The sequence below is a fragment of the Pinus tabuliformis genome, chromosome X, assembly GCF_031772625.1.
Source record: "Pinus tabuliformis cultivar Carrire ecotype Pingquan chromosome X, CPIR1, whole genome shotgun sequence".
Lineage (NCBI taxonomy): Eukaryota > Viridiplantae > Streptophyta > Pinopsida > Pinales > Pinaceae > Pinus > Pinus tabuliformis.
In genome coordinates, this window is record NC_142308.1 from 488479442 (window position 1) to 488496333 (window position 16892).

General features: G+C 38.1%; 1 protein-coding gene across 2 annotated transcripts in view; it reads left to right on the top strand.

Annotated features, from left to right (window-relative positions):
* The window catches only part of LOC149140800 (DNA (cytosine-5)-methyltransferase CMT3-like), a 362012-nt gene that overhangs the window by 184260 nt on the left and 160860 nt on the right, over positions 1-16892 (top strand). For both annotated transcript variants that reach the window (XM_089447880.1, XM_089447881.1), the window contains 2 exons: positions 5734-5833; positions 5969-6189. In XM_089447880.1, the coding sequence (XP_089304006.1) occupies positions 5734-5833; positions 5969-6189 (321 nt within the window). The remainder of the gene's footprint in view (positions 1-5733; positions 5834-5968; positions 6190-16892) is intronic.

Genomic DNA, 16892 nt, shown 5'->3' on the forward strand with positions numbered 1-16892 from the left:
CTCACATGGCATTTGCCCATATCAATGGCATAGCACTAGCAATGATTACATAGCCCAATTGACTTAGATCAACGACATGAATTTGTCCTCACAGTACAACAATACATAAAGGAGATCTCAGTGGCATACCCCTCAATAATTCATACAGGATACAAGCAATAGAGTGCAATTTACTGAACCCTTCTTGCTCAACATGATAAGTTACAGGGCTAATAGATCACTGAGATATACTAATTGCACAAAATTCTGAGGGAGCTAGGAAAAATAAACACTATCTAAACTTGAATGTAGGTGATTTAACTAGGATTCCAGGTTTAGAATTAAATGTGCACCAACAGACTTCGTTTAGTGATATAGGACTTCAAATTTAGCATAAAACAGTGCGCCAAAAGAGAGACAGTTCCTTAAAAATCAATTATGCAGAGAACAGCTTGAAGAGTAGAACTTGGTCGAAAGATTGCCGCCACATGAAATGTTCAGGCATACACAATAGTCTAGAATAGGTAATGTCGATGTGTGTATCCGTAGTCTACAAATTTGACATGTCGGTCCAGTGCTTGAAAAGGGGTCTTTTTCTCACCAAGTTTTACACTAGTTCTCCCTGACTTAACGCGACTTATACTTTGTCTCTCAAGCCCAACAACCACCACTCTCTACTTCCTGTCATCACACAATTATATGTCGCACTTCAGTTCAGTTCATGCACATAGTAGATACCAAAACACACTCTGTCTCCTACATTTGAACTCATTCACGTATGGATATTTCTGACCGGCCTTTACAACAACCATGCATACGCACAGATGCGATCAATGATGAACCATCTCTGCTCCTCTACCTTTATAGACTACCATCGCTTAAATATATTTTACGTGGGGTTTGATTCGCTCACTGAATTCAGCGATTTTGGTGCTGCTCTAAAAAAAAACAATTTGACCACGTGAATCCAGTAATCTCGGCAAGTTTGACGTCCAAGTATAACCCATGCTCGAGATTCGCGTGGATTGCCCACAACAACACTGATCGAGTCAAGTCTCAGGCTCAACCTCTGATTCGGTCAGCAAATTTGGCTCGCCTTCATTCTTCCAGCAATCATTGTTCGATTGGGTATGAATACAAAGAAATCGTCTCACAAACTTTGCAGTTCAACTTCTAAGATAGCAAGGGAGCCTGGCTACAACGATATACCTCCTCGGGTCGGGTAAACATTTTTAATTGTGGGACTGACGAAACAACATCTTCTATAAATCGGTCTCGACTTCCTAAATGACATGAACTTAACCTTGCCCACAGGTGAAGATTCGACTTGTTGTTGCCGCCAATGATCCACGGTTTCAATTGACAAATGAGAAATTTATGTTCTGCAGCTAGTGTCGTCAATGCATAAAAGTCAACACGGATTACCCGACCAATTTTAACTTTAGCCAACACTTCCCCAATGCACAATCACTTTGCGATCAACACGTTCTAAGATTTCAGCACTGGTTCAATCAACGTACTCACACTCTACGTTGATTTTCAATTCAAACTTCGATCCACTATAATATTCCGACGTAGATTGATTGATGCTATAGCGGATTCTAGTCATAGATCCAATGCGACCTTCGATTTGCCTTCACGCTCAAACTATCTTCTTGCTGAAAATGAGCGTGATTCCTCCGCAAGCTTTGTGTCCCCTGTTCCCTCGGCACTCAATCAACCAACCAGACTTACCAGCACCAAAACGCAGCGCACAACTCTATCTCGCTCCTCGTAGCTGGATCATGTTACATAACCCAAACATTCGGATCGCACCAGCAAACATTGTTGCTTTTGGTTATTGCATATTAAACTTCAGGAGAAGGATCATCTGGAAAGATGCAATCTGCCACAGAGAAATATACGTGACTCAACAAAACAACGTCTCGGACCCTTCAACGATTTAGATTGGAATTTTCACAATGATGTAATAAACTCAAGAAATTAACCCTTGGGATAAGGGTTTTGCTCAAATGATCACGCCTTTACTGAATAAATTTTGTCCTTGGCATGATTTAGCGTTTTGGGTAAATAAACTCAATCACAAATAACATACCAACACAATGCAACCTCAACTGATAGATCGGCTTAGGCACTTGGCCTCAACAATTCAGCTCCAACACATATGAATCACTCGCGACAATTATTTTCTGGCACAAATAATTGGGTTGACTAAAACCCTCGCTCCATAAAGTTAATGACAAACCTTTGAGAACAATTTTCTTTGAGGAGTTTTGTTGAACACTTGATATGCAACCCTGATCTTCTTCAACAAACCCTCAAGCTGAGCCAAGTTTGAGGCTCTGATACCATTGTAATGTCCCAAACGAAGAAAATTTGGAACAACACTTCAAAAAATTATCATTCACTTAACAGAAGATTGCCATGTAAAATATATAGATAAAATGCATGCAATTCCATAACATGATAAGAAGAAAACAATCTCAACTTTATTATAATATATAAACTGGGCTTTTACATGCTGGAATAACAAAATAGCTAAGATAGCTGGCCTCAAACAGATCTACAATAATGCCACAATCGGCCTCCAAAACAAGCTGAAAATCAATAAACAACAACCTGTGATCCTTGAATGGATTCACCAAGGGAAGAGATGGGTGATCGCTCACTCTCACTGAATCACCCAAGGGTTTTCGTCCTAGGGCTACAACTGAAGTAGAGAACCAAGTTCTCAAACCTCCCCACAAAAACAATACACAAATCCAAGATGTATCCAAATGACCTTCTCCTCCTATTTTATAGATCGGATGGATAGATCTCCAAGCCTCCAGAAGCATCTTATTTATTATTTTATTATTATTCTGGAAGCCCCTCCATTGACTTTATCTTAAGTGACCCTTTTATTTTAGTTTATTTTACTTAAGTCACTTTTGGCCCATTTCCTCTAATTAATTATTTTTCCTTAATTAAATGACTAATTAAAGTCATTTTTAACTAAGGAAATTGTAAATCACTCACCATACTCTCTTCGGCCGTTGGAAATCTCTTCTCAACATCCCATCTTGTAGATCTTCTCATTCCGGTTCCAATGAGCTATTACACTGAGGTGTTCCATCCATTAATCTCCCTATAATGCCACCTCGAGCATAATTAATTAAGTTATGCCAATAATAACCCCGTTTTATGGGAATTATCAGAAAGTCATGAAACCAAAACAAGATGTGCGGAATTGCTCATGATGATGAATATGCCAAGCGAATGCCATCGGACCCCATGAAAACTCCTCAAAACTCCATTGAGACCCTTGATGACATAAACCTGCTCCATTGACCTGGCCATTCTTTGCCTTGGAAATCCACCCTGGCTGTACTATGAAGAAAAATAAAAATGGGGACGTTACAAGAAAGCAAGTCTAGATCTCCTTTGATTTTGAAAGAGAGTAAATGAGTCTCCTTGTATAGGAGCAAAGTTCTATTCTCAAGATTAAAGGAGAATAGGGATGTCCCCTCGGGTTGAGAGGGAATGGTGTTGGACATCACATGTGCATTCTCTTCAGGTGATGAAGAGAGAATGATAGAGGACTGGATAAGCATTTGTGGTTTCCTTGAGGATAAAACATCCAAAAAAGGAAAGGCACCGACACTCTTTGAGGATGTGATAGGTCTCCAAGAGAAGAGTGGTTGAAGAGGATCGATATTCTTTGAGGACTTAGGGTTGGAGATACAAGATAAGAATAATCCTCAAAGCACATACCTTGTAGACATCCGGATGGGGTATGTACCTTGTAGAGGTATTGCAGTATCACACGTAAAACCTCCTAGCATAATGCTCTTGATTAAAGAAGAGCTTGTCTAGTTAGGCCTCAAAGATAATGTTGGTCATAATGATGATGCTTACAGTATGGCTTATCAATCTGACTCTTCTTGTGAGAACTCTTTAGTTTGAGATATGATGTTGTACTAGTTGTACAATTATGAATACCTCCCTAGTTAAGAGGGAGTGTTGAAAATGTAACTAGTTTCAATCTTCATAATTTTTGCACTCATTTCAATATGTATCCTATGTAACAAACAAGAGAAGAAAAGAAAAAGTTATCATTATCAAAGCATGGGTTTCATTCTTATTATTGATGGCCTTCTAGGTAAAAGCATGTTTTTTGTCTTCTAGGGTTTGTTAGGTTTTAAGATTTATTGTCATGAGCCAAAGGAGTCAACATCATGTTTTATAAGACCCTTCTAGGCAAAAAATTTATTTGTAAAAGAATTATTTTTGGGTCTAGAAAGTCTTGGAAGCTCCAAAAGTACAAGTTGGCCATGGGATCATCAAGTCGGCCTAAAGGAAGGAATTCGACCCCTTGAGAAGGCTATATAAAGAAGTAGTTCGACCTCATTGGAATACACTCACTCACACAAGTTTGATCTATCAAGAAATAGTTCGATCTGAAGCTGGGGAGAGCAGAAAAGAAGAACTAAGGTCTTGGAGAAGGAAGGACGAAGTTTCTTGCTTTTGGGCTCCATCTCTCTCACACGTGTGAAGATCTAGGGTTTATGGTGTTGTAGAAGGAGGCTAAAATTGCAGGCCTGAGTTGCAGTAAGACAAAGTGCAGAATCTTGTAGCTAGAAGGGAGAAAACCCTATATTGACCTCGTTGACCTTGAGAGAGTTGTCTTGCTCTAGGAAGGTCTAAGGAAGAGGTTGGATTAGGGTTTCCAAAGCTGCAATATTGAAGTTGGTAGGTTGAAGTTGCAATATTGAAGCTGATTGGTGCAGAAGTAAGGAAAGACTTGATAAAGGGCTGACTTGGTACTAGGAGAAGGACTTGGTCTAGGGTTTGGGTCTTTGTATCTCATTTGAAGCAAATTCTAAGAAGGGAAGAATTTTTTGGGTTTCCCCTTGGAGGGGTTTTATCCTGGCTGATAGCCTAATATTTGTGTTCTCTATTGTTGTTGTTATTGTTCTTGATATTGTTTGATGGGTTTAGGTTTTGGTGTCCATGCTAGCAAGAACGTGGTATGCCATTACCAACTAATAGTCCAAATCATGGGCCCATTCATCATGTATCTATTAATTACAACATCTCTCCTTTCCCTCCTGATTACTAGCCATGAGAATTGGACAATTTTGCTGTTCCTTACAAAATCCAGATTTTTTTCTGCATGCCTATGTAGAATTTACTGGAAAGATCCGCTTTTGAGTAGCTGTATTTACTCTTTTGCAGCAGTTTATAGGTCAAGTCTGCTGACCTTTAAAAAATAATATTCATTTTACCCTCTCGATCTGTTATTTATGTGTCTTAGTTTTGCTCTAAACTTATTTTATTTTCATTGTGTGTCTTTCTTTTTGATTAGAAATTCTTGATACTGAAAAACTGTGAAATCTTTCGAGTATCATAATCTACTGTGTTCTCCCAGTTGTGGTCAATTTTTGCCGTGCATGAATTAAAGCCTGATTTGTGTTTTAAAAGTTGTGCATGTTTGTTGTATTTGAAGCATATATATTGTTATTAAATATATATTTTATCTGCTTATGAATCTATATTGTTGGGAAGGCCAATATGACATCGTAGTTTTCCAACTTAATATTGTATGCGTGAGAAATCTCATGTGTTGGTTCATTTATATATAGGCTCTATATTATAATGATTGTAGGCTATAAAGGCTCTGCGAGATTTAGGTGATGTTGTAGATATTGGAATTCCGTTGTTGAGTATATGGTTGTCTAAAGGACATGTTGTGGTTATGTTGTTTATTGGCAGACACGTTTTGAGTCTAAAGTAAAATCTATCCCACGTTGCGATTACTACTATGACATGGGTTATGATATTTCATTTACAACATTTTACAATCTTCCTGATGGTAAGGGCAGTATTTTGCTGTCACCCCTTTGGGTGTCTTAATTATCAACCTCCTTGTCTTTATATGTTGAGACTGTTATGGGTGGGTCCTGTTATTATTTTTTGAATATTTGTTCGTGCTTATGTTGGAAAGCAGAGAAGGTGGGTGCTGAAATGTCCAGTAGTGACTCTGCATCAACAGTTTCGAGTGATGATCCCTCAAATTTGTTACTTAATACTACATCTAATATCAGTTCGGTGAAGGGAAGCACAATTATTGAGCCAGAGCTAAGCTTACTTGATTTATACTCAGGTTGTGGAGCCATGTCAACAGGCTTGTGTTTGGGCACAGCTCTATCAGGAGTAAAACTTGTAACGGTAAGACCCTGTTACCAATAAAGGCATTTTAAACAGTCAGACCACGCAGCCAGGTATCTCTACTCTTTTTCCTGGAAAGGTTGAAATATATTGTTACTTTAAAGTATGATATGGACAACCAGGAAATCAGTTATTAGGCTGCAAAGTCTATGATAACAGAGTGAAAGGGTGAAAACATTCATCTAATTTTCTTGGACCTGACAAGACTGTCAGAATGCAAATGTTCGCTAGATGATCATGTGAAAATAATTTGCAGTAGATGATGACATCACATTGTTGGCAATGTGTTTAAGTTGGTTACATTCTCAAACATGGCAAGTTTAGGTATCTACAAATATTTATGTATCATATATGTTGATTGTGTTTTGTGGTAAGTGGTCTCATAACATAACTTGATAACAGTCAATTGACAAGAAATATATTTAAACGTTTTTGAATGTTTGGTAGTGAATGAAACTAGTTAGAAGTAAGTGCTTATTTTCTGAAAATTTCGGTTGGAGCTTTAGTGGACATCATAAAAGGAATTGTACTTTTTTTTGTTTTTATATCTTTGAAGCTGAAAATATACTTCAGATATATTTCCTCTGTGAACAAGACACAGCAAATTATAAATGATAAACTAAAAGATTGCATTACCTATCCTTGAAGATAACTTTGTTCAAAAGATACCTGATAAATCAGACAATTTGTAAGGTAGTGTTGGTTGATAGCAAATTCACAGGAAATGGTCTTAAAGTTTTTTGTTCATATGGTAGTGAATGAAGTGACTTAGAAACGTTAATGAATATAATTGGAATGAAATTAGCACCATTGTAAGTATATAAGTACTTGTTTTGTAAAAATATTACTGGAGGTTTTATGGAATTCAACGATGTCACTTTATTTTTTGTTTTTCTATCATTGCAGCTGAAAGTCTACTTCAGATATATTTTCCCTGCAAAAAGGGAATCCAAACTTATAAATGATAACCTAAAGTCTGAAAGCATTTCAGAATGTATTCTCGTTACTAACTTTGTCCAAAAGAAACTAGATAAAGCCCAAGCAAATGCTGGTTGATGGCTATTTTTCATTGTTAGAGGGTGTGAAAAGTAATAGAATCAATGTTGCAAACATCATGTCTGGTGAAAATATTGTCGAGGATGTGGAGAATATAGGCAATGTTGTGGAAAATATTCCGAAAATAAAAAAAATAAAAAAAATTTCATTTTTTTAAAACATTTAAAACATCAACAACATCAAATAAATGCATTTCCACATAAATTTGAAAATAGAACTGATATATAAGATGCATAATATGTCTAGTGATACATCACACATCAACACTGAATCATGTTTTAAGATGTGTCACCAAATTTGTCGATTTTCAAGGAAAAAATTCAAGGTTCACCGAATTTGGAGAGCCAAATTAATATGGAATAAAATTGCCGAACTAAAAAATGAATTTCATTTCAAATTTGAGCTCGATTTCACGCTGAATAAATTCAGCGAATTTGGAGTCGACAGTGATGAAATTTGAAGATGACCTTGAAATTCAGCAAAGGCGTAATTGTTAAATATTGTAGCTCAAACAAGATTTGTAGCCTTGAGAGGTGTCATTGAGGCTAGGAACATAGAAGAATTAATTATCTCCAAACCCATGTAATTTTCCCTAAGTTTCACCTAGTGAAATTATCTTAATCAAGTCAATTAGTGATTTTTTAAATATTTCCCAAGTGAAAATTGTTGAAAATTTGACAGCTTAGGGATGAATTTCTAAACATAGAATGTCTAAAAATAGAATTTCTAAAATTTAAAAGTCTAAAAAATAGAAAGTCTAAGAATAGAAAGTCTCTAGTATGACTTTCCAAAAATAGTAAATCACCTTGCATCAATGGGTAATAAAGTATTGTTGATGGAAAAGAAAGACTCAAGTATGACTTTCCAAAAATAGTAAATCACCTTGCATCAATTAGCAATAAAGTATTGTTGATGGAAAATCGCTTATGATCATCTAACATCAATCAATCCTAATAGATCAATTTTGACTTAATCATCATCATCATCATTATTATTATTATTATTAAAATGAAATTCAAATCACTCAATCATGACTCTCAATAATGTTTTCTTACACTCTCTTTATTGGCATGGCATACTCTCATTAATGCTCTTACACTCTCTTACACAATAAAAGCTTGTCATAAAAGATTCCTCTTACGCTCTTTTATGTTCTCATTAAAGTATGTCATGAAAGATTCCTCTTATGCACTCTTTAATGCATATGTTACACTCTCCTTAATGACATAAGTTACAAAAAAGATTCCTCTTACACTCCTTTATGTTCTCATTAAACTATGTCATGAAAGATACCTCTTATGCACTCTTTAGTGCATATGTTACACTCTCCTTAATGACATAAGTTACAAATGCATGCGTACCATCTTAATGGCATGAGTTACATTTCCTAAATGGGCATATGTTACTCTCCCTCTTGGCATGTGAGTTACTCCTCCTTAATGGCATGGATTTGTTGCTCCTCATATATATATGTGCCTCATTCTTTCTCCCCTCCTCCTTTATGGCATGGATTTGTTGCTCCTCCTATATATATGTGCCTCATTCATTGTCCCTTCACTACTTGTGCATTGTAAAAAAAGAATTCGAACTCAAGAGAGAATTGGAGAGAGTTGAAGACGATTGTGAGAGAGAGACTTGGAGAGTAAGAGCAGAACTTGGTGAGCCAAGGTTGATTTAGTGCTTCAGTGTTGATTCAGTTGAAGGGGAGGTTGATTCAGTGTGTGCATCTGTTGTTGCTACCAGTGATGTTCATGCTACAACTTGTTTAGATTTGGGTGAACTTACTCATTCTCTTGATCTCTCATTGTACTCTGTATCTCTGCTGAACAATTGATTTCTATTAAAAGAAGAATTTGGTTAGGTTTTCCCCTTGTGGGGTTTTCCCTAGTTATTGGACCTAAATTCTCTGTGTCTCATCTTGTTCTTGGCTGAATTCTATTTTTCATTTGATTTATGTTCTATCTACAATTACTTATCTAATATTTCAACATAAAGAAGTTTTGTAATAAGTGATTGTTACAATATAGAACACCATAATTTCAATAGAAATTTAGAGAAAGTGAATAATTAATTGGCATTAGTTGGGATAAGATCAATTTGCCTCTAGAAGTTTGTAGAAAGTTTCTAAGATGATCTTAGCCATCGATTGGATCAAGTGAACTTCTAATTGTGGCCATTCATTTGTGAATGAGAGATTATAAAGGTAATCAATGCACAACATTGGACATCGCTTGAGTTGGGGTGAGTTTTAGTGAGACACTAGAAAGGTTTCAACAACAGTGATTGAGGAAAGATTTCCAAGGTTTATTCTTCATCCGAGAGACTTCTAGTTTCTAACTTTCAGAGGGAGTTTACCTAGCCAAATTATTTTCTTCAGAATGAGGCCGAATTAGCCAGTGTGAATTGCCAAAAGGCGATATTGAGTTGCCAGTTGTGAAAATTCCTTTGAAATTGTAGCAACTAGAAATTTATTCTTTTAACTGATTAATTATGTAGTTTATTTGTTATAGGAAATAACGAATAAATCACACTGCGATTCTTCACAATAGAATTACGTTGTGGAAAATAAATTGGAAATTGAGAAATAGATGGACACACAATAAAATCGACACAATAATTTTTGGGCAATAGTCCCTAGAAAAACCACGAAGGGAAAACGATGCACTAGATGAGGGTTTGTTTTTTATGCAGAGTAGCTGCCAGAGACAATTTTGAAGTGATCTTTTGCAGTGAGGGGTAGGGATAGTAGCCGGTGAGGAGTTTCTTGGGCCGGAGAGTACAAGGCAGAGAAGATAGAACGATGCCAGAGAAAGGCTGATGCTGACCCACGCAGAGCTTAAAGGGAGATCAAATTCCTGCTGAGGTAATCGAGTTTCAGAAGTCGGGAGTAGGGGTGTGAGACCGAGAGGTTGGAAATCGAAGTTTCTGGCCAGCAGAGGGTCCGAAGGAGGAGCAGCGCAGTCCCTAGCAGAGGTGGCGTAGAGATTGCGTAGGATTGACATAGTTCTGTGCAGAAGATGATGCAGAAGGGACGTCGAACCTCTATTCCAACGAGATTAGAGTCAGATTTTTCTAGTGACAGGGTGAGAGCGTCTCACTACTTGTTTTGTCCAGTTTCTCTCTATATAGGATAGCCAGTTGGGCATCCAACGAATTGTCCTTAGAATTACTATTGCATAATAATAATACCCTCAGCTGCTGCACCGGTTTTCCCTCACTGGGTTTTCTCGGGGACATTTGTCCAAAAATCACTGTGTAGATGTGTTGCATTTCTTTCTTGTTTAGTTTCTTATTTCCACATTTTATTTAAATGGTGAAGGCTACAGTGTATTCATTTCAGTGTTTATTGTAGGAAACAATAAATAATTTTGTTCAGTAATTAACAAATAGGAGAAACGTGTTGGAAATACTGAGAGGGGGGTGAATTAGTATTCCTTTGCAATTAGCACTTTTAAATCTTTTTAGAGCATTAGTTAATCTTCAATTATTATTAATGTTTATGCAGTAATAACAGTAAATAAAAGAACACAGTAGACACAAGAATTTTAGTTGGAAAACCCCCTCTAGGTCAAAAACCACCGAACGCTTTTCTAATAAATTCTTTAATCTTCAGCCCCAACTGAAATGAAAACAACAACTTCCTAGAATTCTTGAAAAGCATTATACTCCAGCGCCCACTGGAAGGATGCCCAACGCTCTGGTTTCTTCAGTAGTCAACTGAATGGATGCCCCAACATCCTAGACCAACCTACCATCCTTAAGTGTTCACAGGCTCTAGCCTGTGGGCGATTTCATGCACCAGCCTAGCACCTCCCTGCCACCCTATAATGACTGAAATGAGACACGAGTGTGGATTCCTGTACCAGGGACAACGATCCACGATAGAATATGATTTACAATGATTTTGACCGAACACCCAATAATACTATAACCTGCAACCCAACCATGACATCATCCCAACAGAGACTCCTATACCTCCCAATAATGCCTTTTCGACTCTAGGCAGATTGAATCTTTTACAGTAATGACTCTTCCAATGATGATACTTTTACAAATGACTCTTTTACAACTTTACAATGATGACTCTTGGCCTTGACACTTCTTCACAATATACAGATGGCTGTCATGTCTTCAAAGCATGTCCTGCTGCAATGCTTCCTTTGATTTGATACGTCTGCTCTTGAATTCTTGCTTGAAGTTGTACTTGAATCTTCTTCTACCTACATGCAAAATTTTCCCCGCGAAACCAATCCCAAAACAAAACAAAATATCCTTCAACTTACCTCTGCTTGCAAAACACATGTAAGTGTGTTAAATTTGGCAACTAGGGCCAAACTCCATGTGGGTCATCTTATTTATGGCAGCTGATATTTTTCTTGGATCCCTCTCATCGAGAGGTGTAGGATTGATCGAAAGATCATTTGATTCCGATAAATATTCATGGAGATATGAATTTATTTGTGTTATTGGACAAATCGTCAAGGTCCGCTAGCAACCAAATAAAACCCACTAGTGCTCAATGTTTTAGTATAAAAGGAGATGACTTGAGAGTCATTTCTTACACTCACTTCACCCATGATCTCTCTCCACTTGTTTTGGGTTTGGTGGCTAGAGAGATCTAGAGGGAGAAGCCCTAGATGTTGAACCAATGTTCCACCAAGGTTCTGGGACGAGGGGGTGAGGGAGTGAGGATACGCGGGAGCGGCCTATGCAAAATCTCCCCACCAATTTTTAAGAAACGTGGGGGGACGTCAGGGTCTTAAAAACTTATAAATATAAAATATAATTTATAAATTGAGTCCACTATGACAATTGGGTTTGAATTGAAAAGCTGCAAAGCATGATCATTGATATGAATATCATTATCTAATATCATATAATAATAAATTTAAAATTTTAATTTATAATCATACATCATACATTATGATTAAAGTTTAAACCATATTGATGTTTTACTTCCTACTATGAACATTGAATACTGAACAGTGAATATTGACATAAAATTATAAAAGTCAAGTCTAATACATCATACATCAAGAGTCAAAATTTTATAGAATTATAGAAGACTAAAGTCAAGTTTGATACATCAAGAGTCAAAATTTTATAGAGTCAGAATAACATAAGAACATCAACATATCAAAAGATAAATGAGCATAATTTTGCTCAAGCCTCAAGGTAATGCCCCGCTAGTCTCTGCATCCAGTTGCTGCATGAATAAATCAGGATCAACCATATGGTCTGCATCACCATCTGAATCTGAATCACTAGCATTCTCAAACATGCTAAGTGGCACACCAACCAATCCCATCTGTCTCTCATGAAGTCTCTCCTCCATATCTACCTATGCATCATCCTTTTGATCAACATCCCATCGTGTTGTTGGTCCCTTCAAATACTCAGGTGTCTTCCTATGCTCAAGATGTAGGGCACTGTGCACAACAACTAACTTCTCCGCTCTTTTAGAGGTAAGCTTGTTCCTCTTGATAGAGTGGATGAAACTATATGTGGACCAATTCCTCTCTGCTGCAGAGGAACTAGCAATCTGAGACAATAAACACATAGCTAGATCTTTGAGCTCTGGAGCACCATCCCCATGGATCCTCCACCAACCAATTGGGTCATCTTGGGCTAGATCTATGCGATCTTCCCAAGCACCATGTGTGTTGAAGGGGCCACTAAGAGATGCAAACTGAACAAACTGTCTTCGAAATCTTGACCCCTCCTCGTCACTGTACATCTTTGCAATTGCATCTAGGAAGCCATTCTTTACCTCTGGATCATCAATAGGAGGCATCCTCCCAGGTCTCTCAACATACCATTTTGGGTTTAATGCATATGCTGCCATGTGCAAAGGTGTGTTCATGCGATCCCACCTATGCTGAATGATGGGTCGAATCTGGGAAGTATAGAACTCTAATGAGGGCTCCCTCTGCTGAATGGCTACCTTCACACGACCCAACATGCTATCAAAGGTCTCATAGATTTCTCCAAGACTAGGAGCATCTGAATCAGTGTAATGAATGACCTCCACAATAGGTCCCAAGAATGACACCAAATAGGAACAATCTGCCCACCAATCATTGTCCAACACCTGAAGTCTGACCTTCTTCCCCATGTTTGTCTTTGATTCTGACCACCTTCCCCACACTGAACTCACAACCAAGGATTGTAGAGGTGCTTGTACCTCTATCATACTCAACAATAAGAGAAAATAGCTAGCATATCTAGTATCAATGGGCTTGAGGAATTCCTTTCTCGTGTGAGCCCTGTACATAGACAAGGAGGTGTGGTGGTTGCAGATAAACATCTGCACATCTCTTCCCGCTGTCACCAAGTCTGATATCCACTGTATCTTGCCAATGTCTTTCAGTGCATTATTGAGTGCATGCACACGACAATGAGTCTAAAAAATATGTTGATATCTGTTTTGAATCAATAACCCAGTTGATCTACAAACAGCTGCTGCATCTGTCACAACACGCACCACACTATCAGGCCCAACATCCTCTATAGTTTGAAGAAGCTCAAATTGGAAAGATGCATCCTTGCGCTTTCCAGAACAGTGAACAACTTTAAGAAAGAATGGACCTTCTGAAGATGTCACTATGATGTTGATTAGTGGGCATTTTCGGATGTCAGTCCATCCATCCACACCAATAGAGCAACCAAACCTCAACCATGTTTGTCTCATTCTCTCTTTTTGCACATTAATTTTGGACACTTGTCTATCTAAAATTGTTGTTCGTAGTTTATGTTCTCCGGGTGGTACATATGAAGGCCCTATTTTTGCAATTGCTTGGACCATTTCCTTGTAATAAGGAGAACGAACAACATGGAAGGGAATTCCATTGGCAAAAATAAATTTGCCAATTGCATCATCTGTGTCATCTCGATCTAGAATGTTGTACATCCCAGACATTGTACCACCCATTGCACAAGAACGAGATGCACTAGTAGAAACCTTTGTCTTTTTTGATGAAGCACTGGATGGAGGAATATTTGTGGATGGATCAACATGTCTGCTAGAAAACAATCCTTTTCCAGTGGCTGCCCTTTCTAGCCTCCAAAGTTGCTCTCTTTGAGCTGAATTCAGGTTCTTTGAGGGACACATATTGACTCCTTTACCTGTAATAGCCAAAATGTGTTGCTTCACCCTGGTATAGCTGCCAACAAAGTGATGCCCACAAATATTGCAAACCCAATCACGTGAGCCACCACCAACTTTTGGATTCTTTTTCGGCAGTTTGGTTGCATAGATTAGAAGTGGTTTTAGAGGATTAAATGTCCCCTTTGCAAATTTTTCTAGCTCTCTTGGTGGGCCTCCAGAATCTACACCATGCCTATTCTGGTATCTTGCCCCCTTGTGACCGCTTTCAACTTCTTCTTATGCATCTTGTGGCTCACTACCACTATAGCTACTGTCACTCTTCTCACTCTTGCCAGAAGAATTCCGACTCTGACTCATAGTTGTAAGTTGTAAGTTGAATGACAAATCAAAATGTAGGTTGCAACTTTAATGAAAATTAAAAAAAAATTAAAAACATTACATAGGGTGACTAATACACAGGCTAGTAGCTACAGCACATTGAACATTGAACATTTTTTTTTTTTTTTTTTTTTTTTTTTTTTTTTTTTTTTTTAATTTACAAGAAAAAAATTAAAATTAATACACAGTCAAAAGTTCTAAAATTAAAAAAAAAATTAAAATTTACAAAAAAAATGAAAAAAACAGTCAAGTTTCAATTTTTTTTTTTAAAACACAGTCAAAACTGAAAAAAAAAACGTAGCCTAAAAAATTAAAACATAGTCAAGACTCAAAACATGGGTCTAAAAAATAAAATTTACAAAAAAAATGAAAAAACAGTGAAGTTTCTATGTTTTTTAGAAACACAATCAAGTTTAAAAAGAATGAAAAAAAATAAAAAACGCAGCTACAGGATTGAGAATTACCAAAAAAATGGAAAAAATTTACAAACACCAGCATGGGTACCTACCGGAGAGGCAACAGTCAGCGTTCAGAACTTCAGCGTGCTCCAGCGTTCAACGTTCAGGCAGGTGACAACATTCAGTGTTCAGGCAGGTTCAACGTTCAAGTGTTTCCTTGCTTCTGCAGCTGCAGTAATGGTGGCTCTCCTTGCTTGTGTTCCAGGCTCCAAGCTCCAACGGAATGGTGACCAACTGGCAGCAACTTGCAAGCGGACCTGAATGGTGATGGATGGTAGACTGCTGCTTGACGGGGAGGAGTGAAAGTGCTCCTCGACGGGAAGGAGTGAGGAGCGAATGGTGTGAGGGCGGTGACATGAACTAAGTTTATAAAAAAACAATAAATGAAACCCTACGTAATACGTATAGTTGCCAAATGTTAAATTTTAGTTATATTAAAACTTAGTTATATTAAAATTTAAGTTAAATTTTAGTTATAAACAAAAGTTTTTTAAAAAAATCGGGCCCCACGACCCCCCTTGTCCCCCCTCAACCCCCCGTGTCCCCCTTTTCGGAAACAACTCCTTAGGACAGGGAAACGACGCCCTGGCACATCCCCCTGCATACCTTGTTTTTTGGGAGCGTGGGGAAACGACCACTTTCTCGTCCCCAAGTCCCTGGAGCGCAGGGGAGCTAGGAAGCTAGACCCCTAAGGGGGGGCGAGACCCCATGGAACACTGCGTTGAACCTAAGATGCCCTAGCCGTAGTCTTATGAGGAAATCATCTTGCAGGTAAGAGGAGATCTATACGCTTCCATAGAGGAGACTAATTCGCTACCCTAATAAGATCTAGACGCAGTCATGGAGGATCATGGAAGAGTCTTATACGCAACCCTAATCTGAGCCATGCAAGAAGACAATCTAGCCGCAGTCTTGAAGGAGATCTTGCCGCAAAGCCCTAAACGCAGTCAGTTCTAATTTGCAGCTAGAAGAGCCCTAATCCGTAGCAGAAGGAAGGCCCTAATCCGCAGCTAGAGGAGGCCCTTTTCCGCAGTTAAGAAGAGGACAAGACGTGAGGAATGATATGGCTGTTTTGGGTTAGTTTTATCCTCTACACGGGTCTGAGTTGAGGGGAAAGGAAGCTGCAACTCATAGAAGGATTCTAGGATCACTTAAGGGATGACTTAAGGAGCCGTAGGGTACTGAAGTCTTAACATAGCCGCAGGTCATTTTGGGCAGTTGTAAAAGGAGGCCGAGACTCTATTTTTAGGGAGTTGTTCAGCACAACAAGAATAAAAGGAAAGGCCGCAGCAATTTCAAGGAAGATTGGGCATGTTTGAGTGGGCTGACTATGATTGTCATCTTGCCCTAACCAGACCTTAAATTGGAGCAGAGATATATCAATCAAGAGGAAGATGCATGTTGTATCTATGTTGAGTTTGTGCTAGGTGGAAGATTATCCATGCGTGGATAGAAGTTTATGCAGCCTATATGAGAAAGTGAAAACAAGCTACAAAGTTGGGTGTAGGATCTAGGTGACTAATGCAGTCATAGATGGAGCATAGATCCGCATTATAGAGGATAGTTTAGGATGTCCTTCTCGGAGGTTTGATATCCTCGATGAGGTACAATAAGGTACCTCTCCTAAATCATATCTATAAGTTACAACTCGCTGCTTTGCTAGGCTGCAAGCCATAGTAAGCAGTTAAGGCTATTCCATGACT